Source organism: Halyomorpha halys, unplaced genomic scaffold, assembly GCF_000696795.3.
Source record: "Halyomorpha halys isolate HHAL.00 unplaced genomic scaffold, Hhal_1.1 Scaffold785.1, whole genome shotgun sequence".
Lineage (NCBI taxonomy): Eukaryota > Metazoa > Arthropoda > Insecta > Hemiptera > Pentatomidae > Halyomorpha > Halyomorpha halys.
Window position 1 is genome coordinate 451,703 of NW_027114505.1, and position 26,678 is coordinate 478,380.

The 26,678-nt window shown below is 31.0% G+C and overlaps 2 protein-coding genes and 1 long non-coding RNA gene across 9 annotated transcripts in view; 1 reads left to right on the forward strand and 2 right to left on the reverse strand.

The window, feature by feature from the left end:
• Window positions 1-2,420, reverse strand: part of axo (axotactin) — a 98,322-nt gene extending 95,902 nt beyond the window's left edge. For all 6 annotated transcript variants that reach the window (XR_001343963.3, XM_014429316.3, XM_067051703.1 and 3 more), the window contains exon 1: window positions 2,290-2,420. The gene's annotated coding sequence lies outside the window, so the exon portion shown is untranslated. The remainder of the gene's footprint in view (window positions 1-2,289) is intronic.
• A 558-nt stretch (window positions 2,421-2,978) lies between these two features.
• LOC106686158 (uncharacterized) lies at window positions 2,979-22,292 on the forward strand. 2 transcript variants are annotated; one of them, XR_010844605.1, is made up of 4 exons: window positions 2,979-3,145; window positions 5,054-5,359; window positions 8,391-8,674; window positions 22,163-22,262. It is a non-coding gene; the product is annotated as an uncharacterized lncRNA (long non-coding RNA). The 2 variants fall into 2 exon arrangements; XR_001343964.2 differs by lacking the exon at window positions 8,391-8,674 and having other exon boundaries at window positions 22,163-22,292.
• The window catches only part of Oseg2 (intraflagellar transport protein Oseg2), a 44,804-nt gene continuing 26,564 nt past the window's right edge, over window positions 8,439-26,678 (reverse strand). The window contains exons 23-35 of the mRNA XM_014429322.3: window positions 24,923-25,011; window positions 23,685-23,831; window positions 23,418-23,572; window positions 22,137-22,320; window positions 21,298-21,489; window positions 19,829-19,946; window positions 17,619-17,763; window positions 17,172-17,376; window positions 15,162-15,329; window positions 14,996-15,087; window positions 12,674-12,797; window positions 11,130-11,351; window positions 8,439-8,681 (exon numbers count right to left, since the gene is read on the reverse strand). Coding sequence (XP_014284808.1) covers window positions 8,439-8,681; window positions 11,130-11,351; window positions 12,674-12,797; window positions 14,996-15,087; window positions 15,162-15,329; window positions 17,172-17,376; window positions 17,619-17,763; window positions 19,829-19,946; window positions 21,298-21,489; window positions 22,137-22,320; window positions 23,418-23,572; window positions 23,685-23,831; window positions 24,923-25,011 — 2,084 coding nt within the window. The remainder of the gene's footprint in view (window positions 8,682-11,129; window positions 11,352-12,673; window positions 12,798-14,995; window positions 15,088-15,161; window positions 15,330-17,171; window positions 17,377-17,618; window positions 17,764-19,828; window positions 19,947-21,297; window positions 21,490-22,136; window positions 22,321-23,417; window positions 23,573-23,684; window positions 23,832-24,922; window positions 25,012-26,678) is intronic.

Below are 26,678 nucleotides of genomic sequence, written 5' to 3' on the forward strand. Positions count from 1 at the left end.
GTTTTTTTAAAAAGCCTTAACAAAATTATATTTAGGTAAACATAAATAGTTTATTTACTATTTGAGTTATTTTCTGCACCAGGACCATCTTCCTTTTATATATTTCACACACGGTCAATCAACGATCATCCAAAAAACAATACATTAACATGTTTTTGTATTATTTTTATTGTGATGTATATACATAATAATAATAATTTCAAATTATGAAGAAGATGGCTGTATGCGTCGTCAAAAAAGAACAAAAATAGTTAACAACTATTTATTTGCCTACGTTTCGTTCCACTTTGTAGAGCTTCGTCGGGGCTTAAAAGATACAAAAACAAAAAATATTTTGACATAGTAAGGTAATAAGATACAAAAAGGTTAATGAAGGTAGGGTTAAAATTATGTAAAAATAAACGAAAAGAAAAGAAGATTATAAAATGGTATTAATATAAACTAAACAATGATAAGAATATTAAAAAAGTTACGCAAACTAGATTATTTGAAATAGAAATAAAACCGACAACGGTCGCCTCCCCTCCACTTCCTATTTTCTGTCAAGTCTCGAAAGCTCTCAACTTGAACAGGTGGGTGGTCCTGATTTGTTATTTACTCATTTATTATTATTATTTTTTTTTATTTATCCTTTCTCACTTTTACTTAATCTCTCGAAATCATTGGTTCGGCCCCTTAGAGGTTTGGCTTTGAACTTCAGAGTGTTAAAATAAGATAATAACAAGACGACAAACAACGAAATCGAATGAGTATATATGTCCATAATACATGGACCAATTCCAACGTGCTACAATTAATAATTTTTCAATTTTGAACAATAAAAATCTAGATGGATGTGTGTATCTAGTCCTTATGCACCCGACGCAGTCCACTTCTCTTAAATGGTATAGAATTTGAAGTACAATTTCCTCACTTCTTATAATACTCCACCAGCCTTAAATAAAAATATAAATGGATATTTTTTTTTAAACCCATAAAAAGAAGTGAATTTATAATAGGAAGCTACGATATTTTCACATCAAATTTCAACTTAAATCTAATAGTCTATGCTATTTCTTTTTTATCTACACTTATTAATGTATGTATTTTAATTTATTTTTATATAATTTTTCACTTATATTTACATAATTTCCAACTCCACCTAAGTTTTTTTTATCTTATTATCAACATATCTGTAGTTGTTTTGTATCTTTTTTAGCCCCGATGAAGCACGGTTAAGTGTGGCGAAACTTCGGCTAATAAATAGTTAACTGTTTTTTTTAGAGCAAGCATCTCCTTCATATTCAGTTACAATTAATCATTTAAATGTATAACTTTCAAATTGTTTATTCTTTTATATTTATAAATTTTACGTTAAAAAAATGCAATATGCATTGCGAAACATTACCTAAATAAAGAAATAATGGTCAACTAGCCTTAAATAAAAATATAAATGAATATTTTTTTTAAGCCCCAAAAAAGTAGTGAATTTATATAAGTACAAAAACCATTTAAGTAATGTTTTCATTTTTGAACATTTTAATTTGCTAATAGTAGAATAAAAGTATAAAATGTCTTTAACATTAATAAATAAAAAGCAAACACACGTAGATTTACTTTTAATTACTTACATTTTTAAGTGTGGAAGATTTTACCTTAATAACGGATGGATCCATTATTTTTAACATCAGATCTGAATACGGAGAAGAATACTTAAATGTTGAATATATAAGACAAAAAGACTTCAGTATGTAACACAGTCACTAACATTATAATTATAACTTAAGCAGTTTTTTTAAAATCTCCATAATTGTTTCATGTAAGTCTTAATGTATAATTCACGGCATTAATAGTGGGAAAACATAAAGGAAGCCAAAACAATTGTTTTGTTTTTTTCTTAACTGAATAAGAATAATAAAAACAAAAAATAGATGTAAAAGTTAAAAATTGAAAATAAAATGCTAAGCTTAATTTTAAACACAATCTTATAAGCCTTTATTTACACGATTGAAAAGGCATTGATAAAAATTTTCGCTATCATAGTTTCACATTTGTATCTATCTTTTAACCTAAATCAGAAAAAAAGAAATCTTACTTTATTGAATGAATTCTTCAATGCTAATTAATTTTTTTTTATTGAATTCTTTCCAATAACAAGGTTTAAAACATCGAAGTTTTATATGGCCAAATGTCATTATATATGAATCTCTGATTCCATTATTTAAAATATTAAATGCAATTTCTTATATTCTAAACATAAAGCCATTTATTACTATAGACATATAGTATAAAACGATGTATAATACTCACAATCTAAAATTCCATACAACAATCCCTTCTGCCCAAGCACTGATACTGACTGAAGAAAAGAGCTTAGCAGCAGATCTGACTGAGTGGGGGCATCCTCAAATTACTAGTGGAGGGAGGATGAGTGTCATTCTTGATTTATTCTATAAAATTTTAAATTCTGTTGTCGTTAATAATGATTATGGTTATTAAATTAGTGTTATTGTGTTCTGATTTCCCAAGTCTGGGATGTACGTATTTTTTATTATTTTTTGGAAGGGGGGGAGAGAAAATTGGCTAAGAAGATAAATATTATTCAAAATACAAAAGTGATTGAAAATATTTCGTAAAATACATAATAATTATTCAAAATACAAATATTATATTGGTGAGTAAAAAAATTTATTTTTTCGGGAAGAAGAGAAGAGGGTATATCTCTCTAACTCAATAGTTCCCAAAATTTTTGGGGGGCTGGTATCCCTTCATTATCATTTGGTTCAAATAATGATTTGATGAGGCAAACACAAGGGTGTGGTAAAAGGTACAATAATAGAAAAAAAATTATTCAGTAACCAAATTTTAATTAGTGACTATTTATTCTAACTTCAGGACCCAGCCTTGCAAAGTGGGGCGAAATTTCGGTTACTAATATATATTTATTTTATTTTTTTAGGGCATTTATGGACGATCTATCTACAAGATCACATGCCGTCAACTAATAACCTTCCAATATGGTTTTTTTTTTTTTAATTCTGTAGTTTTGTCTCCATTCTTCAACAAGAATTTTCAATAAAACTCATTGCAGAGTCTAGGTTGAAGGAGTTGTGTCATTATTACCTATATATTGAGAACAGAGGAGAAAACTCCTGCCTGGTGTTAGGTAAAAAGTTATTGCAATAACAAATTACATTAAAATATAATTGTGATTAATTTGGTTCAACTAGTAATTGGAAATTCAGACAATTATTACAATAACAGTGGGTCTTGAACTAGTTGAAATCACTAATCAAAATAGTAATTCCATTTTCTTGTTTCAAAAGAGAATAACTGAAAAGTAATTGTGATTATAATTACTTTCGGCTCAGCTTGGTTCCTGCCTCTGCCCTAATTACCTGTATTATAGCTAAATGTATTTTTCTTCCCAAAGTATAAATATATTTTATCGAGAAATTTTTGTAAAAATTTGTCTTCTTTTTATTGTAAATGAAACAAAAATGAAGAAATGGTCTTTATTCTCATTGCAAGATCCCTATGAATATAAACAATAAAAAGAAAATGATTGTTCATAGTATAGCTATGAAGTTAAAAGTATCAGATTGTCTATATATTTTACATTTGATTGTAAGATTGGGATTCAAGGAGGTGAAGAAATAGCTGATGTTTCCATGGATAGAAATAGGTAAAGAATTTCAAAAGAAAGAGGAATGGACCAGAAAGGATATGTTAAATGAAGAACTTCTTTGTTATAGAGTATAAATATTGATTGGTCAGGTCATAGTGTTCAAGAAATACGAGGTAAGCAGTTATGTGATATAGGAAGGTTTACCATTTCTCAGGGATTAGAATAGGGTAGAATCAAGGCAGTATTGCTGTCTATCCTGTCTGAGAAAAATTCTCTGGTTTGAACACAGAAAAGCTTCTTAAGTCCATAAAACCCTAGAATGAATACTTGATATCCATAAATAAATTTATAGTGATTAGAAAATAATGCAAATCACATTATTTCTCAAGAAGGTTCTGGTAACTCTACCATTATCTAAATATCTCATGAGTTCTTGAGGGGCTAGTACATTTATTCTCTATATTAATATTCTCAAATCTGTCAGAAAGTAATGACACTTATGAATATGCTATAATAATGTGATATAAGAGGGAGTAGTATTACTTTTTACATTTTTCGTTATTGGAAGATCACTGATTGACCTTCATAGCGAGTGTTAGTTCTCGGTCATATGAGTTATAGCAGTTTACTTGGTTATTCATGTACTTTAAATAAAATGATAGGTTGGTTGTCAGGAGTTTTAAGACTCATGATTTTCTGATTAGAATCTTCCAATCGTATCTTAATAATGATTTCTAATGATTCCCTTCTGCTTTAGAAGATATTTTAATTCATCTTAAACATTATATAAAGAATATCTATTCTTTATGATTCATGTAATTAAACCAAACTTACAAATATAATAGAATAGATTGTTAAGTAATCTGGAGGATAATTCATTCTTCTGGTCCTATTTGGATTAAATCTGCAGCTTGCAGCAGCAACAACCAAATTTCTCTATGCCGCAGGTTCACGGTTCTTCTGCCATAAGTGTTCTGGCAGCCTAATAAAGCGTCACAAACTTGGACCACATAGTTTCATCATCACTGAAACCCCATCTCATGTCATCGAGGCGAGGACAGTCATATAGGTTGGATGTCATATCTACAACGAGCACCAAGGATTATCGCTTACTCGAATTCTATGAAGATGTGCAGTCAACCATTCATTGGTCTAAAAGCGGCAACCGATACCGCTTTCAGCAACAAGAACATTGTTTGCTTTTACATGAAAATTTCAATCAGACAATGTTATACATAAATAAAAACAACTATAAACCTCTAAAAATGGACATCGATTATTCTTGTTCCAATCCACAGAAATAAGAGTATTAATCCTACATACAATAAGAATCAGATAATACAATAAGAATTAGTTACAACTATAGCTAATTTTTGCCCAACTAATAAGAATAGTCAAAGGCATAATTGTTATTTATATTCTTAATTTTATTGATTTATTTTCTAGGTACTGGTTAAGAGCAACTCAAAAGTTACTTTTCCCTGGTGTTTGCTAAGGAAAACTAATTCTCTATTTGACAGATGTGATAAACTAGTTGTGAACAAAATTAAAGGTTATTTAAAAATAAAATAAAATAAATTATATGCAGCATAACCACAATACTTGACAAGCTTGAATATGAAGGTGTAGCGACACTACTATCTGCTGGTCTATACTGTAACTACTACAGCCCACATGACGAACCTAGCTGCCTTAACATGAACTACTGCAGTCATCACACAGACAACATATATTAATATAAAATTGTTTCTTGTAAGTAATTCAACTTGAATTCTATATAACTATTTATTATATTACTTTAGGGTATTCTCCTCCTTATGAGGCAGTGAGTAACATTATACATGGTGGATCAGTACATTCTAGTTTTATTTTTGGAGATGTTTATTGGATTTTTATTTCACTCTGATTTCTCTGGATCTCTTCTTAAGAACCTACAGCTAGTTCCTGTAGGATTTGCTATCACCTTTATGGCTGTGGGATAGTTCCTTACAGAGTAAAATTTCCTTTCTGCAAGTACCAAAAGCTAATTTCTGTAGGACCTATAGAAGTCATATATGTAGGCTGGTTTCCTCAGGAGTGAAGTTTCCATTCTGCGAGGATTTATAGCAAGTTTCTGTAAAACTCATCCTTAAATTCATCTCCTAACTAGCTACGTAACTTACTAATACATTAATATTTTTAATTCCATTTTTTTTTTAAATAAAATTTTATTTCTATGTAACTGTTTAGGGTAGTTAAGGCATGAATACAAAATCAAATCAATGTTCCTTAAAAAAAAAAAATAAATAAAATAAATTAATTAAGTTAGACTGTATTGCTCCACCAAACTTGTTTATATATTAACAATGTTTCAGTCGATCAACCCATCTTCAGGTAGATTTCATTTATTTGTAAAGCTATAAAAGAACCATAATCTGGATTTATTAATTTGCTAAATTAATCAACTAATATTAGTTCTTTCATATTAAACGCTAAGGAACTAAAAATTAGAGTGAAGTATATAGGAATAGTAGCATCACATAAAATTACTATATTTTATTTCATACAGCTATTATATTAATATCACCATTTTTATTTTAAATATAAATTAATGAACTAAACAATTGATTGTTTTGTGTCAAAAAATATTAACAAGTCCTCATTAAAATATAGAATATGACAATTGCTTTGAGGGTATATTTTATACAATTGAAACTACACTAGATATCGTTTATAACAATGATTTGAAGCTGAATGTTGAAAAAACCAAGGCCATTCTTATTGGTTCCAAGCGCTCCTTCATTCCCTCCCTTATTGTCCTCTACTCTTCCTTAACAACCAACCGATTCACTTCTATCCTACAATAAAAAACCTTGGTGTTACCTTTGACCAAAACCTCTCCTGGAATAACCACATTTCCCAAATTACACGCAAATCCATAACTGTACTCAAACAATTCCTAAGATTCCGTAACTCCAATCCTCAGAACACCCGTCAGCTCCTAGTATCCTCTCTCGTCTTCCCCTACTTCGACTACGGATCATTGGTGTATGGAGGGCTATCTGCAGGACTGGAGTCGAGACTGAAGAGACTCATGAATTGCTTCGTAAGATTTATCTTGGGGTTCCCAAGGCTTTCCCAAGTCTCCCGCTGGTATACTTTGAAGTGGCTCTATCCAACCTCCCGAAGGCAATACCTCCTTGATATTTCCAAGTTCTTAAAATCGAATAACCTACCTATATCCTAGATCACCTCACTCTTTGCTCATCCATCCACTGATTAAACACCAGATCCCAACCGATTGATTTATATATGCCCTCCTATAGAACCACCTTCTTTAGCAAATCCTTCGTCATACATGCAACCTCCTTCTGGAATTCTCTTCCCATTTCTATTCTCCAGTCCTCATCCATTCTTTCCTTTAAACAAAACCTATTCTTCCACTTATTGTTTAACCAAACCTCCACATCATTGTAATCAAACAACTAGGCATATATTGATTAACATTATAAACAGAAGTAAAGCCAATATACCAATTTAATTTCATTTTACTATCTGAAAATTTGTAAATATTTGCCATTTAAAAATCTTAATATATGAACCATGTATTTAATCTTAGGGGGCATATGTCCCAGAATAAAATTATTTTTTCATTCATTCATTATAACAACATTCAAGGAACTATATTCAGTCATTATAGTTGATTATCGTTAAAACCAATCGCAACATGCATCATGTAAAATGGAATACGAGTTTAAGGTCCAGAAATATTTGACACTTAACCAATACATCATTAGAAAAGATATCCAGCGTAGGTAATATTATTAACAACTTTGCCTACTAACTAAAATTGCCAGGTATTCATATTTCCCATAAAAAGTTGTGAGTTAAAAAAAAAAAGAATGAAATTAATAAAACTAATCATACAATATCGTTCCCATTGTCAAACTACAGTTTATAATGAGCTAGGCCATTAGTGTAAATTTAACGTTTCATATTAATTATGTTCAATAAACATTTGATGCAGCTTTAATAAATGTTCTAACATATAACAATGATTGATAAAGACTTTTGTCTTAGTCAGAAGCTAATACTATAGTGAATTTTTATCAATATTTTAACATGATAATTTAAAAATGGGCATTATCTATTATTTTTATTCTATTAGCTTCAGTAGCTTTCAGACAACAAAATTGTTCAAAATAATATAATATTCCTTATGCTATGATATATCATAACTCTGACGCAAACTTTATACCATTTAAAAAAAAAAAATTGATACTTTATTCTAGAGAAATCTCAAATCAGTTCTTGAATAAAACATTATATAGGTGCTCTACAAAACCATGGCTGAGACAAAGTGTTTCTAAAATGATGTGTTGAAATTTATTACTTTTTAAAGATTCGTGATCGTATTGTGAATTTTTTTGTGCCTTAGAAGCATCACAGCTTAGATGATGATATTAAGAGATGAAATGTCGAGGTTATACCTTTGCACATATACCTAATAATATATAATCATTTAATTAGTTACAGTGAGTCATTTTATCCAAAATAAGCAGCTTATTCTCTGGGGTCCAAATGGAATATTATGCATCTTTGTTTTTTCTATATAATCTTTAAATTACTTATATATAATAAGAAATATGAAATAGCTGAATATTTCAATTTTTTTTTTGTAAATTTTACTAAATCCAGTATACTGCCCATGAGCAATCTTTTTCATCAAACTCTAAGGTCACTTACCAGCCGAACATATAATTCCTAAATTAAACCAATATTTATAAAAATAATTATCCACCAGACATAAAGGTCAAATGAGCCCTTTTGGGAACCAGACTTGATGCACACCCTATACAAAAGAAAATGCAGGCGGAGGACCGGCCCATGAGGTCAAGAAGGCCAGAATCTGAGAGAAGTAGGGATGTGACGAGAGTGCAGAGGTTAGTTTGGCCCAATCAGTGCTACTAGCTACGGCTCCTTCCCGTTTGAACGACAGTCGTTGGCGTTCCAGAACAGGATATCCAGTCACCAAGCATGGTCGGCTTCCCTGCAAGTTGGCTGCATACAGTCCTCTTGAGTCGAGCGGTAATGCCTGAAAGTATCACATTTATTGTAATTGTTATTTGCAAATACCTAATGAAGTATTTATATAATAGTGAATATGAACTTCTTGCAATACACAAAGCTGATAGGAAGCTATTATACACACATTTATATTTTAAAAACCTAATTGTTTTCTGTCTCTTTTTAAAATTTTAATTCTTGAAATTTCATATTTTTCAACTAAATAATCAAATCTAATATAACGAAATCTGAATTTTTTAAAATATTCTTTCATCATACCTAATATAGTAAAAAAAGACTAACAGACATAGTAGAGTCTAAGTTGGGCAAACTGGTATGGGAAGGGAACTTGTGCAGCCTTTCCCAACTCCAGTACCTCGGTATTAAAGTTTCTTGTATTGGAACAAACATTATTGTAGTAATTTTATTATAATTTTGATAATTCTTAGGGTGGGTATTTTTTAAAGTACTTTTCACTTTAATTGTGATTACTGAAAATTAAAAATCAAAAGGCGGAGGGGAGTATCACTGTAGGAAATTGGCCATAATATGTATGTTTAATAATATAAGAATGTTGGGATAATTGTGAATCTCTCTCCGCTGCCTCATTGACAAACTGAAGTTATTTTTATTGTTATCTTAGTTGAGATTTCTTCCTATTATTGATATGAAAGAATAATGTAAATCTACATTCACAAGCTATATTCTGTATTTACGTGAAAACCTATATAAATATTCATATTAAGGTTCGTGAAATTATATACATGTTCTGTTCATAAAATTTCAAGACTGATTTTTTGCAAACTAGAGAAGGGTGTGCATACAGGTTCCACCAACATGAAGAAGTAGATTGGGATATCCACGAACAGATTGGACAAGAGGCAGTTGTCTCCGAGACAGTGTAGTGAGTAGATTGTAAGTGATGTGGATGCATGTCAGTGACATCTGTCAAATTCTTGAAAAGGCAGGACCTCTTGGAACAACGGTGTTCAATAAAGTTCTGTGTGAAACTGAAAAAAAAATACTACAGAGACTTTTGATATGATTCAAGAGGCTTATAAAGAAGAAGCCATGTCATGTACAATGGTTTTCGTGTGGTGTATAGAGGTTTAAAGATGGCCAGGAGTACATTGAAGACGATATCCTAGCTGGAAGACCTTCAACAAGCCAAAATGATGAAAATTTAGAGAAAGTGTGTGAACTAAGGATTATAAAAGAACCAATGAAGTCCACACTGATTGGCAAATTTGTGACCCTTACGAAGGTTCTCTCAATGGAGGACAGGAGAGATATGAAACTCCTCCATCTAGATACAAATTCCAAGTCTGTCCCGAACAATCTCTTTCAAAAAAGGGTAGCAGAAAGAAATATCTGCCACATAAAGCAGCGAAGAATTCTGCACAACTCTTCAAAGTTTGCTTCTGAAGTCCATGGAAGACAGGTGCCCATAGAATGATCAAAAGTAGTAGAAGACAGCCCTCCCTGGCTTGAATCTCTGAGAACATAAATCGTTCTGACCATCCTTGGTATCAAAAACAAGGACACTCCTGAGGACCTTATGAGGTGTCTTTCTCTGCAATACATAAACAGCACATACTCAAAAGACGAGTTGACTCAGGTATATACTGATGAGTCAGCCATACAATTTATAGTTTCCTGTAAGGAACATTATTGAAAAGGCTATTTCAACTGGCTTTGCTTCTTCGAATTATTGGGCTGAGCAAGAAGCTATCTGTGAAGCATCGAAACTGCTTGGACACTAAAGAGGTCTGAAAACTAAAACATAATGTTCTTTACTGATGCAGTATCAGTGCTGCAGACCTTCAAATCGAAGGGGGGAAAAGGCCTGAGAAAACTAGCCAAGGAACTTGAAAGCCTGATCATCCTGCAATGGCTTTGCTGGAAACGAGAGGGCAGACCTGCTGACCAAGAGGAGTTCGACTGTGACTTCAGCCTCGACACAATAAAAATGCATATTAAAGGCACCATAAGGCAACAATGGATTAAGAGTCACATTTGTCACGGCCTCGGAGATGCCATCTACCAACTCACACGACGAGAACAAGTACTCATTTTTCGTTTACGAATCAAATACAACCTGGTCCCTGCCCCAGCCACTCTAAAGTCCCGACCTTGCTCCCAGTGAATTCTTTTTGTTTCCCTGAATCAATAAATACCTGAGAAAGAAGAAATTAGATTCAACTCCAGCTATCCAGGCATCCTCTATGTGTCTTAAATGTCTTCCGCTTGAAGAGTACCAGGGTTCCATGAACAATAGAAAAATGGTGGCAGCAGTGCGTTGATGCCCGATGGTGTTATGTAGAAGATTTTTAGTTCACTTTATAAAAATTTTCAATACATTTTTTACTATAAGGCCAGTCTTGAAACTTTATTAACAGATCAGGTAAATACAAAAACAAAGTATTAATAATTAGGATTTACAAATAGTGTGAAATTAAATTTTTATATCAGTTACCATTTCCATATTCTGGTCCATAGATACAGATAACACCCATTGCTTAATGTCTTCAACTTCATCTTCAGATAAATGTGGAGCTGCTGGTATTGGGACATCCTTTGGGAAGTCAGTTCTGTTTAAATCCTGATAGTCGACTGTATTCTTTTGCTCTTCAATAGCCTCTAATAGGTCTAAGCAGTGGTTCAAAAGTACAAAAGCATCAGCTGCCCATCCAATTTCCTAAAATAGATAGCATTTTATTTTTAAATTATATGTATATCCCCAATCTTGCTTTATGTAGATTACTGAAAAATGATTTATTTTCATTTGATTCAAAAAGTAAATATTTAATTGGAAATAAAATTATAGATATTTTAAAAAAATATGCTAAGGAAAAAGGCTTATTTCGAAGATGAGGAATTATTTTTCCTAACTTGGCTCTTTTTAACTTTTTTAAATTTTAAATTCTTAACAATATTAAAATGAGAACAAGTGGCTTTTCTTATGCACTATTAAAATAGTACTAGCGGTATAATACTCTGTGGTTTCACCCGTGATATCTAGAATACATGTGGCTTTCTCATATACATACTGAATTAGTACTTCACTTAGTAAATTTGATAAAATCTAGAGATTATGTAGAAAAACAAAACAACCAACAGCTAAAAGAAAATTTGATATCACAAAAAGCAAGTATTTTTCAAACATCTCTGAAAATACATGTTTTCTTTTTAATTTAACAATTGGACAGGATCATCTGCCTGAGAGGCGGATTTGATTCTAATTTTAGTCAATTGTGGTGCTCTGATTGGCCTAGGAAGTCTGTGTGCTAGGAGAGTCTCAGCTGGCATCTAGTCTTGACATCCCGAAGGTTTTATTTCTAGTCTTGAGAATCGTAGAGTATAAATTACTGAAAATATATTAATATATATGCACTTCATGTTTTATTATATTTCCAGAAACCTGTAACAATATTTAATTGATCAATCATAAACACAACTCATAAAACAATTTCTTTTTAATAACGGAAAAGTGTTGAGTATGATATTCAAACTCCCAAAAAGCTTGACTGGCGGATGTTCTCCAGAATGCACTTGATAGAATGATCTGTTCTAAGTGTTAAGTATTTTTGTAAGAAAGTATATACATATAAAGTATATATGTAAGAAAGATATTTCTTCAAACCCAGTTTTATTGCACATCTACAGCCTTCAAAGAACCACCTTTAAAATTTTCAGCTTTATAGGAATTGCGATAGTAAGATTTTTGCCACATGCCTAAACTTTTCATTAAATGATTACTGCTCTGCTTTCTATGGTCAATATATAGCCTTAAGCCTTTCTTGATAAAAGGCCTATCTGTCACATATTTTATAAATCATACTGATAGTCTAATCTAAAGATTAGGATTTTCAAATAAACAAAGTCTTTAGCTTTACATAACAGTATAGATTAGTAGTGGGCTGATTTTGGAGGTCATGAACTTTAATTTTTAAATGGCACTCCTAAAATTATTCTTACGATGAACAATGTGCGCATAATATGAACTAATTATGTTATTACCCTGGCATCAACACCTGCTTCAAAGTATGCTTTGTCTGCTGGGATCAAATCAGAATATCTGAGAAGGGAAATTGAAATCTTTGCCGTAATGGTTTCCAAACCTTTTGTGCTACTCGTTAAAAACCTGAAAAAGTAAACATATAGTTTAGAACCAATAGAAAATGAAGAAATTAATAATTATTAGTTATTGTTTTAACAACTACCAATTTGAAACTTAGTACCAATTTCAAATTAAGATGTTAGATTACATCGGGAGGCAACAAGCACTGGATTTAAATGAAACTTTTTTTTATGATATTAAGTCGATAAAAATATTCAGCATGTGTCTGAGGGAGCTATGCGCCCGGAAAATAAATTGATATAATTTTAGCAATTTATTATATTTATATTCTTCCTCTTTGCTCCAAACCAAGGTGTCATTTAAAGGATATTATGTATTAATCAATAAGTTTTTTGTGTAGAATAAGAAAAAAATATGGCTCATTGTATAAATACATCAAATATTACAAAAACCAAAAGATGCTTCAAGTAAACTTGGCCAAAAATTAGACATTTTTGGAATTAATCTTAGAGAGGATTTGTTTGTTCTCCTGATGTCGGAGATTTACAAAAACATTCACAACTCCTCCAAATTTTATCTAAATCTTATGTTACTGCAACCATTGCAAAGCCGAATCTCTGCTCTTAATACTTGCTGCCATACGTAACACTACCACTTTGATTTTACGGCTTAATTAATTAAGGCGTAGAAATGTAAAAGGCTGTAAGAACCAAAAAACTAGTTTTGAGGAAAACAAAAAAAAACAGCCAGCTGGCCACATTTTGTTCTAAAATTATGAAAAAATTACAGCTTCAGAAACTAAACTGTTCAATTAGGAACTTGCGGCTGTTACCAGTCGATTAGTGCTGGTTTCTTCAATATTATCCTATCAAAATCTTATTTTTGGCACTTACAGCCTTTTCCATTTCCATGCCTCAATTTATTTATAACAAAATTAGGTTACATTCATTCATATTTTAGTTATCGGACGCAATTCATGTGGTACAGTTAGATACTTTTTAAGTAATTTTTTACTCTATTTTACTCGTAATTTATTCTGATGAAACTTTTTTGAATTAACTCCTGGCTGGTACATCAAAACCCATATTGCTGCTTGAATATTTGCAAAAAAAAAAAAAAAAAAAAAAAGTGTTATTAGATTTTTAGCTAAACCTGTTCCAAAGATAGTGTAGTTTCACACAAAAGAGAGTGGCACATTTTCATTTTCTATAATTTTCCTCCAGAGAAGAGAATCGGTGTGACTCCTGAGCAATACAATTCAGTGAGAATATGCCTGATGGGATCATTTTCGCAGTAGCGACACATTAGTGCATCTTCTTTTTTTATGAGATGACCATGGCTGATTTTGACTATAGCCTACCTGGAGACTGGTTAGAACCACCTTTTCTCTCTGTGGCAGATTCAAGTTTCTTGCTGTACGTGTGGCTGTCTGCTGTACCATTCTGAACTTGTATCTTGTATTGAACCATCCATATTACCACTTTTTCCATCCAATTTCTTTGATCCAAGAAATAACATCTTTGCTGTTGGATGATGTTACGACTTAATCTGCCTTTACAGCTAGTCTGGTCAGCGAATATGCCTTTTCCTTCCCAATGAGATCAGATGTGCCAGTATTAAATTAAACTGTACTCAATCTTTCTTGAACAACGGCATAAATTTAATTATTTCAATATTTTCAAGAGGTTTTTTGAATTGTGACACATTTTGCTTCTTAAGTCAGAAGCTTTTTTTTTTCATAAACAATAGTGATATATTTGGACTTGAATTTTACAATTTTCAAGTTGAAATCAGCAGACTTAACTTGTTGTGCATGGCAGGAGAAGCAAAGGATAGAGTAATTGAGATTGTTAATTATGTGCTCAAATTCTTAAAAAACAAAAATAAAGGTAACAAATTGATTTAATTTTTTAAAGTGAAAGTTGTGCTGACCAGCACAAAAAAATCAATTTATGATGAACCTATATCAGTATGGAATATATAAATTTCAAAGTATTTTAAAAACTCATATTTAGAGAAAAATGTTAAAGAAGTAAATGCTAATGTTAATGAGATATGCAAAGAATATTAAATACAATTCCTTCGGTTTGAAAAAAATTAGTCAGGATTTCTTTCTGATATTATCTTAAAGTAACAGCCCAGTGTAGAGTTTCAACTCTACATTGGAAAGTCAGTGACATTCATTTTTTTATAAACAACCACATCACATGTATTTAAATAAGAATTAAAAACATAAAATAAAAAATCTATAATACTAAAACCTGAGCGAATAATAATGTCCAATCAGCATGATCTGTTCAAATTCTGCCTGAATTTGAGTGCCGCTATCTGCACTAGAAGTCATAGCCTCATTCTAAATAAAATAAAATTAAACATGATTAGAGTGAGCTGGGTAAGATTTTTAAATTGATGAAAATAATAACATACCAATGACAGAAACATGTCTCGGAGTTTTAGCCATTGTTCAAATGACTGCTTAGACCTAGGAGTTGAAAATGTATCCAGCGCTATTTTCCTATAAATATTGTAATTCTGAGGCAGAGCGGCAGGTTTGTATTCATTGTACAATTCAAGTGCTCTCATAGTCTTGCTGCCCTATGTTGCAGATAATTTTATTTAATACATATTATATTTTTATAAGCTAAACATAGATGTATTTATAGTTAGTATAGAAATAGGGAAATTGCTGACTAAAGAATTAATGTAGTTTCCTAACAGTAAAACTTGTACTGGTCAAATTCCAATTGTTTCCTACTTAACATTTCGAAAACGATATTTATCTAGTTATTAATTTGAAAGTTAATTAGTTGGAATATGTGTTCTGATTCTAAAACAACTGACATAATTATATTAAGTCTTGAAACTTCTTTTATTCATGAACATTAAAAAACTTAATAAGATTTATAATTTTGTAAAGGGGTGTTTTATGAATTTGTTTCTATAATTGGAATTTCCATTGGTCATAACAAATCTATCAGATTAAGAAATTTGTAAAGACACTCAATTGACCTGGAAAATTTAATTATATACCATTCTAATTTTATATTAGTGAGTACCATAATGTCCAGCAAAAGGTGTATTGTTATGTTGAAATTATGTAATCAAATTCACAATACATTGAATATGCAAGATAGTTAGAATTCTTTTATTATTTAAATGTTAATTAATAAAATTAGCTGAGGGGCAAGGTAATAAACAATTTAAAAAAAAAGGATTTAGCAATAGTAAATTGATATGTTTATTTATATGTTAAACATAGGAGAGGACTCTCGCCAGGTAGGAGAGAAAAAGTGGAAGTCGAGACAAACACCAGCTTATGTAGTGCATGCTTGGAGAAGGCATTTTGTTGTGATAATTTATTGATGTTTGTATGTTATAGAGTCTGTAATGGTTTGCTGGATTATTATTTTATTGTGCCTAAGAACCCAAAATTCATCTCTACGCGAAGGTATAGACAATTATTCTGAGAATGAGATTTGGAGGGATAGAAAACTGTTCCTGACTGACTAGGAACCAACACTATTCACCAGGGGCCACCATTGTATGAAATTTAGCAATTTAAGTTGTTCAGTAGAGGAAATACATTTTTTTTTTGTTAGTAGATATACCATACAATACACAATAGACATTAAGTAATTATTTATATTTTCATTTCCCTCTGTATCTAGTGTATAATAAGGGAAAGTATTGCGATCATATAAAATTCCCTATTCGAATTTTCGACAGAAATACCCATTTTGAGGTCCTCAGAGTCCAAATAACCAGGTTTCACAAAAAGTCTGTTAGTGCGTGAACAGCCTAGTTCAAAGTTAGTTAAAAGCCATATGAAACTTAAATTAAATATTTAGGACAGGTGTATGACTGGGATGTGACAGCAACATTTTCATTAAAATTGACCTACCAGAAGTACTACTTTATAGAGTTGATTTTTCAATTTTCTCAAAAATGGTCATAATAATTTTGGTTAAACTCGGTGCATCAATATAAAATTAATTGTTTTTTAATATCATTAGTGTTTATCCTTTGCATAATAGTTTGACAGGGCTTAAATCGAGATTTAAAAAAAAAAAAAACTTCCTTTAAAGTACTTTTAATTTTTTTTATTTGAAATAATTAACTGTTTCATATTTTTATTATTAGTGAACAACTGTTAAATACAAACTATGAAAGGGTTTGAAAATTAACTTAAAGAGATAAGAGGAAAAATATGTTTCAGAAAATAATAGTAGTACTATAGACTTATTATATACTGTTGGAAAGCCAAACATTTTAGAAAATATAATATTTAACATAGAAAGTGGTAAAAGGTAATGGAGAATGATGAAAAACGCCTAAATTAAAGTTATCTTCTAACAAGATTTAACTGCGTGGGTTAAAGTTAAAGTAGCAGAACTTAATATTATCTGTCAAAATATATTATATAATAAAAAGATAAACCTTAATAAGATAGGTCGCATAAAGCGCAAGATACTTGTTGAGGACCGGAGAGCCGTGCTGAGCAGCCATGTCTATTGCCCGTTGCCACTGGCCTTGCTCGCAGAGAAGGTCCAATCCACTGATGAGGTCTACATCGGCCAGCTGATCTGCTCGGCCTCCAAGTCGCAATGATTCCTTGTATCGCTCCTCCACATAGCTCTGGAACCTCAAAGCAAATCAATTTTGCCATGGGTATTAATCAAGAGTAAAAACTTAAAACATAAAATTAGTCCTCTATTAGAATATATAAACTTAATCATCTAAATAGGAGGAGAAAATATTAGACGTCCATGAACTTATGTCATAAAATCTATGTTGTAAAGATCGATACTAATTTTCCAGGGTCATAATATGTCTTGAGTCAACCACCAATGGTCTGTTGATAACATTGGATTAATAATCACTTACTTGGGCTCGAGCTCCCTTGCAACTTTTAAAGCCTTTTGCCATTCTTCGATAGCAATAAACGTATCAATTGCTTCCTTGATCATGTCAACACCAATGTACAACTGAGCTGCGATGTTGTACTGCTTCACCTCTATAAGGCGAGCTCCTAAAGATAAAAGAGATATGACTATTTTTTTTTTAATTAATAGACATAAGCAATAAAAAATTCAATATAAGTAATGCTTGGAAGTGAAAAAAATCATGTTTTGAATAAAATGTCAGTTTTAATAATCTATATATAATCCTCCTTATATTCAAAACAAACATTTTTTAATGTTTAAAAATAGCATTATTAGGCATCCCAAGTCCTTTTTACTTGTTCAGCTACTTAAGATAGAAGTAGTATGTTAAAATATTTTGATCATCATTGATCAAAATTCTTTTTTTTGCAAGTCAAATTTTGTTCTGTAAGATCAATTAAAGAAATTAAAATCTTTTGCAGTTTTATGAAGATAAACTACTCTTGGAGAGTAGTTGGGAGAGACAGAGTGCAGTGCCAAAGTGAGTTTGTACGTAAGGTTGTTGGGTCAGAATGACAATTTCAGCTTGTCCTTGATTGGAAAGGTTTTTTTTTTTTTTTTTTTTTATAAAATATAAGGCAATCCACAGCAATGGTGTTTGCCTGAGTATACTGACTGAGCTTCAATCTTAGAAACATTCCTAATATCATTAGGATCTATTAGAATATATTAGCTGATATCATAGCAATAGTTAATTTGAAAAAAAATTCATTCCACAACATTAAGTGATATTAATTGATGTAATAAAGATGTAAATAAATCAAATTTATTCTATATATTCGGAGATATTTGTTTTCTTGAGGTAATAAAATATTTCCAAAATATGAAGGCTACTATTGTTAAGTAATGTTGCCAAATGATATGGTATCCATCAAATGCCTGCAGTCTGTTAGTATGTGTTTAACAGTTAGTGGTATGTTACACTGTCTACATTCAGGTTTAGATGTTCCTGACAGTAAGTATTCTTGGGTTAGTCGAATGTCCAATTCGTAGTCTGGTCAGTATTACTTTGCTCCATCTGCAGCTTTGGGTTGATGTCTTCCTTGGATGTACTGTACTCTTAATTTGTTTTCTGTTGTGTTGGTCCAAGTTGCCTGCCATTTATTTTATATTTGTATTGTCATCAGAGGATAAAGGTCGTTGTGGGGGCAATCAAAGTAGGATCAATGATGCAGCTTTTGCCGCTTGGTTAGATTTATGATTGTTTGTTGGATTTTAAGGCTTGTCTTGCTACTTCTGGGTTCTCCCAGAAGTTGTGTTCAAAAGGAGATATCGGACAACCTGAGTTCGGAGACAGAGTACCAGCTTTGGCACACAAAGAAAATTATGTCAGAAGTCTCTATGTGGACTAAAGTGAATTTTTTTTTCCTACATTAATTACACTATGGCATATTAAGGTTATAAGTCAATTCAATAGGTTTTATTTTTTTGTACGAACTACTTTTTTCCCCCTTTGCATGAAAGTTTTTTTTTCAATTTCTTTAATTCTTTTTGATACACTTTGAAATAACCATTGTAACAAAGAATCAGTTTTATTTTTTTGTTATTTTATTTTTTTCGTTTGAGGAAGATACTTCTTTTTAAATTTTATAAAATATATTTTTTTAATAAACATTTCCCCCCACATTACTCATTAGGGCTGAAAAATATTGTACAGTGAAGCTTCAAATTAAATAAGAATAACAAAAGGTTTTAGACAATTAAAGAAAACTGAAATAACTCAAGAATCGATTTTACTCTTATTCCCTTTTTTCATCTCTTGTGTGCCTGTATTTTTATATTTCTTTTTTACTTATTGTTATTTCCATTTTCTTTAATTGCCTAAAACCTTTCATTATTCTTATTTAATTTTAAGCTACACTGTAAATTTTATTTAAATTCTTGACATTATTTACTTATTTTAACCCCATTTAAGTGTTTGTATATTTTTTTTAGTCCTGATGAAGCCTTCTAATTCTAAGGTGGGGTGAAATGTTGTCTCATAATAAATAGTTTTACAACTATTTGAGGTTTCTTTGACCATACCCGGAGCCAATGAGCATTTTAGTATTTTAATATTTTGGAACATTTAATTTTTTATGGATCCACCTCTTTTCCGCTGAGCATGGGCAAATATAAATATTTATGAAACAGCACGAATATTTGACTTACCTAATACTTTAACGATTTCAATTGCTTCTTCTCCATCTAAATAGTTGTTTGTGAGCCTGGCAGCTTCAGCGAGAGACTTGACAAGTGTATTATGGTCGGGGCAATTTGAAGGATTAACCTACAATGAAACATAACATTAAAAATGTGGAGAAAATGAAGACTGTAAATAGCTCTGAAGACTTGGTCAATTGACATGAACAAACAATAATTTTTTAAATGATCTGATTAATTAAATTTGGCAATTGAGGCATTGAGATGCAAAAGGGAATAAATCCAAATTTTAAAAAATTTTCAGGAAACCCAAAAAATGCCTAATTTTGGTAATTAGTTTTTCGAAACAATCATTATTGAATCAGTAGTTTTAAACTACATAAGAAAATATTTATAAAGTGTTGTTAAGCTATTCTAAATACCAAATTTTAAAATAAATTATACAAATTGGATTTATTCCATTTTGGTAAGGAAATCGATAAAAATGCCAATAGACTAGGAAAAAACTCATGACAATTAAAAAAAAAAGTATTACTTTTACACATCATTATTTTTTTTTCTCCAAAAAAATGATTATAACAGCTAACAAAGCACTACGACAATTTTCTTAAAATTTTAGTTTCATTTTCCATGCTGAAATGTCACAACCTAAATGACCATGGCGTGCCTCCTAGTTTTGATCCTGGGTACGCCCTTGTCTACAAGACTAAAAAGTTATGTTATAAAACCAATAACAAACAATATACCCAAGCTGTAGGATTTACATTTCTCACAATAGAAAAAAAAAGTTACTAAGTATCATTTTAGGTATTTAACAATACAAAAGAAACAAAAACTACATGTTCCATTGAGAGGAAAAGTATCCAGCCCTAAGTATAAGAATTTGACACCCTACTTTTATTATTTATATTATTATTAAACAAATATGTAAAAAAAAAAAAAAAAAAAAAAATATGCAATGATTATGTAATTTTTATAACAATCACCAAAAAGTATTTTATTTTATTTTTTTCTGAAAACAAATACTCGTCCATTTGGTCCCCTGAGTGACCGTTTTGATTTTCCCCTAATCTTTATATATTTTTTAAGTGAAAACAATTATTAAAAAGGTGCTTTTGGGTGTTATTTCTCACCAAAAGTATTTTTTTCTCTACAAAAGTGTTAAAGCTATAAAGCCATACTGTTGACTTCTGTTATTCACTAAACTTAGTCCATTTTTCTGTAGACTTGATGATGGCTTTATAGCAAAAACGTTGTTTTTAAAAAAAAAAATTTGGTGAAATATTGTTTAGCCTTTTTATTATAGGGATTAATCTGCTTTTGAAACTTAACACTAACTTAGTAGGTTTTGAGGGGTTTAATATGCACTATCTTAAAGAGGATACGAAATAAAGTGTAAACATTTACAAAAATAAATTTATCTACTTTTGTATCACCGTACCATAATTAATAATTAATTTATAAAGAAAAACAAGAACCTTGAGATAGCAGCTGACAGCTGTCGCATATTGGCCACTAGCCTCCCACTGCCTGGCTTCAGATAAGAGAAGCCCAGCATCCCTGGAGGCCTTTGAGCCAACTGCTCGGTCATATTCAGCCTGCACGGATGACAGCTTTGATGGTAGGTATTCCTTACACACTCTTAGTGCATCCATCCACATTCCTGTCTCCTATCAATTGAAGAAATCAAAATAAACATGGAAAAATGTTTGAATATTGTATTTATTTTATATTATTGTTCAAGTTTACATAAAACTTTTTATATTTATCTTATTTATAGGAAAAGCTGATAAAATGCTAACTTAAGTGTTAAAATTAATGAAGCAATTCTTTGGACAGTAATCTTTAATTATTTACTTATACAGATAGTAAATTATGGAATTTAATTACACAAATATTTATAGTCTGAAATATTTCAGGATTTATGGTTCAAACAACAGTAACAAAGAAGCTTAAAATAAGATATTTATTGTCTCGATACACAATGAAAGTCCCTTTCATCAGAACTAAATAATATGGCTCGAATGTGGCTCAATGGCATTATGGGTCCCAACATTAGCTTTCAATAAATTATTTTTTACTATATTGAGGTCCTTTTTGAAAGCCACCTAGACCATCTTATGCTTCAATTCTATATAATCAACTAACTTCCAATTGAAATATTTTAATACAGAAAAAATTATAAATTGATAATTGCTTTCTTAACTGTAAAGCCTATAAAACTTTCAACAATTTTTTTACTTATGTGCTTACTCCCCCCAAAAAAACCTCTAAAAATCTAACTTATGATAAATAAATAAATTTAAGCAATACTGACTTTATACATGTTGACAATTGTTTCAGGACGCCTTGCTCTCAAACAAAGGGCTTCGAACTTGGAATAGTTCTGGAGGTTGAACTCTTCAACGGCCCTAGCTTGAAGGACACCATCTACCAAACCTTCTTCATTCACTTTCTCAGCTACACGCTCGGCATCATCCCATTTTTTGTGGTCCATGTACCTGACAAATTCCAAGTATAGTAAATAATAATAAAAACTATGAATAGTAATTTTATTAAACTACTGTAAAAAAATTATTCTCCTTCATATGAGAATCATTTTTTAAAATTTAAAATATTACTATTGGATCTATTATCTTCCATCCACTGGAACATACTGGTTTTTAATTTATCTTTTTCCTGATCATATTCCAGCTTACTGGTTATTTCTGACATACAGGAATATTATCTACAGGGATACAAATCTATTCTAACCATGGAGAGGAGGGGTCAAATTTTTGTTTCGTGGTACCACCACCCTGCAGTTTTGAGGTTGCAAAAACCTATGCCTTAACTCCTTCAGCTACAGATGACCCACCATGCATTCAACCTTCCTTCCCAGAGTGAGGCTTCATCACCTCACCTAAATTCTCTATTCCCAACAAGACTTTTTTTTTTAGAGAGTTTCATCCCTCCACTCATGGTTTCCATCCTTGCAATGCCTAAGTTTCATATCTTAGTTCAATGTTGTTAGTACTTGAGATTCATCTTGAAGAATCTCGGAGAGGCAATGATCCCCATCCTCAATCAATATCATTGCCTCTCCTGGAACATGGTTTGTTAAGACCTGTGAATTCTAACACAGTAAAAAGCACACAGATCAGATAGATCGTCAACAACATAGACAGTCATATAATTTTTCACTCTCTTACTTACCTCATGACCTGATCTCACTCAACTCTTGTTTTCCTGAAGGTCTACAATAAAGCCCGAAACTTTGGTACAAATTACACAGTTAAAAAAATTCACCTTGTGTTCTACTTCTGACAGGACCCCCAATCATCACCTCCAACATAATAGGTTTATTCCAACACGAGTTATAACTACTATTAAACTGGTGAGAGCATATGTAGCACTATTTTTCCTTTCCAAAGTCTATTCCATATGAGTTTGCCAGTTTGATTATAAATTTGGATTGGTGTTGAAACATTTCTTTCGTCAACACTCAATTGTATGCACATCACTGCAATTTAGTGCTTTAGATTCAGCAGATATCCGCTTTTCTTCCTGTTTTTAGTTATTAGTAAGATAGTTTTATAAAATGATAGAAGATATTTACATCATCACTGCATCTTTTAACTTTCCACTCCTTTCGAAATGTTCTTCAGCAGTTTCCAGCTCATTCCTAGCTTCAAGGTAAAGAGCATATTTATGGTGGATCTCCGGAAGTTTGGATTTATTCCCTGCTTTGGCCAGTTCAAATGCAAAATCAAACTGAAAAAATTAAATTTACAACAGTTTAATAAAACATAATTTACTAGTTAGATAACATGCATCCTAGTAGATTGGTTTTGATTTGTTATAAATCATTGAAGACAACAATAACCTGGTTGCTATCACAAGCATATTCCAAGCAGGCTGTCAGTAGGTTGTACTTGTTGAGCAGCTTCACAGCTGACTCTCCGCCTAGTGATTTGGCCCATGCGAACACCACATGTCTTCCAGCCTTATCTCCACCATGCTGCTTCGCAACCTATTCAGTAATAGTATCATAAATATATAATTGATTTTCTTGATTAGATCATTGGTTATTTTCTTTGATTTATATAATAAATTTACTTTACACAAAATAGTATCAGATCGAAGTGGTATTTTTTCCAATGGAGAAAATAGTATATCTAATGTATTTTAACCCATTCAAGACCAATTGCACACTAACTGAGCAATACATTTCTGAAACAAAAGGATTGACTGCACACCATATGTGCAATGATCTTGAATTGCAATTATCAGTCATTATGGTAGAATCAGCCATTAGACCAAGACTGGTTTAAAACTAAAATTATCCTAGAAGTGTGTAAAAATAAAATTTGATGTGGGTTTCATGTTGGATTATATTTGAGCGATTGTTTCAAGGGTTATCATTCTGTACAACAAAAGTAAGAGCCATCCTTCCAGAAAAATTCATTATCTTGTACTGCTTCTTAAAGATTTATGTTTATTTAGGTTTATATTATTTTATTTTTATTTATTTCATTTTATCTATAATTATATTCTTTTCTTCATTACTGAACCTAAAATAAGGATTTCATGTTATCCAAAACTATTTTTGGAATAAATTTTGTTCAATTTAATAATTATTTATTTTATATTGCATACCTGGTGTGTAATTCGTCCCTCATAAAAAAAACATTCAGAGGAGCTACCTGCATACACCGCGTGAAATCATCTTATTTGTACAAAGGGAGTTACAAAGCGACTGATTTCTATTGCAAACATGTTTTTTTAAATCAAAAATGGCCAATATAAAGTAAAAATAATTTTTTGGATTCTAGGATGGTCTCCAAAAATATGTGCTGTCTCGAATGGGTTAACAGTCAGAAGGGTAAAATTCACAAAACTGAAAGCTGCTTTTGGCTATTATTAGTTATATTTAAGCACTATCAAACCCAATTAGTGATTCTTACTCTAAAAAAACTTACTGCAAATCTAGGTAAGAAATGAGCCATGAAATAATTAAATTAATTTTTTAAATATAAACGAGGAATGGAAAATTAAATTTGTCTATTCTGGAGGACTTGATGATTTTATAAAATAGAAATATTTGGAACTAATAAAGCCTACTTTAAACGCCTGTTCCCACATCTTTCTCGCTCTCAGCATATTGACAGCTGCAGCCCATTCACCAGCTGCAATATACAGTTCTTCTGCACCTGTGGACCATAACAGCTATTAGATTATATGACAATAAATTATTTCTTTACATAATAAACATAATTACTTAACTTAATTTTACGTAAAGTCTACATAAGTCCCATCTTGGACCGAACCTTGTCAAAACAATAGTCCGGAAGTTAGATGCAGATACCACTAACCCTTATTACCTATATCCCACCCTAGCTAACTTCTACTAGCTACTAACTCTCATTAAAACCCAAATCTATGAAGATAGAGGAAATATATTGTAATATCTTTTTTTTTTTTTTTTTATGAATAGTTAATTTTGATATATAAATAGTGTTTAGTATGTTTTATTTTATTTATCAACGTTAATAATTGTTGATTTTCTTTTATTCAACCAAAAAGCAAGCTAATAAATTTCATGATTCAGAAGTTATGGATAAACATCCTTCTAAAGTTTTTGGAATTACTGTTGGGTGAGTGGATTGAAATTTTTCAACTTTTGTTGTTGCTCTACCACAATCATAGTACAAATTAATCTAAAAAGAAAAATAAGACAATAACAATTATCAATGAATTATTCACATTTACATCGTTAATCATTGTAAGTGATTTAGAGCGGTTGTGCGGTGTGTGGTTGCATCTACTATAGAACAATGAACTAAGTACACTTGTCGGTTGGAATGGCGGGGAAATAGGACGTCTCCGGGAAGCTGGTGGGGCTGACCACCTTTTTTTACTTAGTGGTGGATATTTAGAAAGAAGAAATCAAGAATCAGCAGTTATCCAAGATTGTATAATTGAGGGAAGATAGGACTCATAGTTTGGATGGCCGGTGGATTGAACATATGCTGAAAATTAGTAGAAGACTATATACCTTGATACTATATACCCTTTGTTTACTGTCAGAAGTAACATCATTAAAAAGAAGAAATCAAGAACCATCAGTCATCAAAGAAGAATATATGATTGGTTAGTTTGCTCTACCTAGGATTTAATTACATTTGTAAAAGTAGCTATTAATTTAGTTAAGTGTCATTGTGTTCTGATTGTCTGGAAAATCTGCCCTGAGATAAGAGTCAATAATATTATATATAATTTAAAATAAAATTCTCATATCTATTTAATATTTAATCTATTCATTTAAACCTTATCATCTTCAAAGCTATATTTTAGATCTGAGAATAAATAAAAACTACTAAATTTCCTTCTAATTTATTTTAACAAATTTTGAATATTACAATATAAAGTTTTTTGGAATCACTATCTCAAAGCCATGCCCATTAATTATACTGATGCACAATATTAACAATTAAATTTTGATACTATATACCCAATGATAATCTAACTCTTAATGTCCCATTTATAAAGTTTACTTTTATAGGAACTAGAACAATATTTCTACTTTTAAAACAAAATTAGTGCATTTTTTTAGTTGTTATTATATAACTCCAAAACTACATGCCTGACTGATTGAAACATTGACCATTTTTCTCCAAAAGTCCAAAATTGTCGTGATCATCTCAAATTAATTTAATTATCTTTAATTTCCCATAAGAGAATATTTAGATTCAATAGTCCTCTTAAAATAGTGCATAACCGACAAAATATTGAAACATGGAATTTGAGAAAAAAAAATCTTCAAAAAGTAATTATTAATTAAATTATTTTTTATCAAATTAAAAATTTCTACAGAATT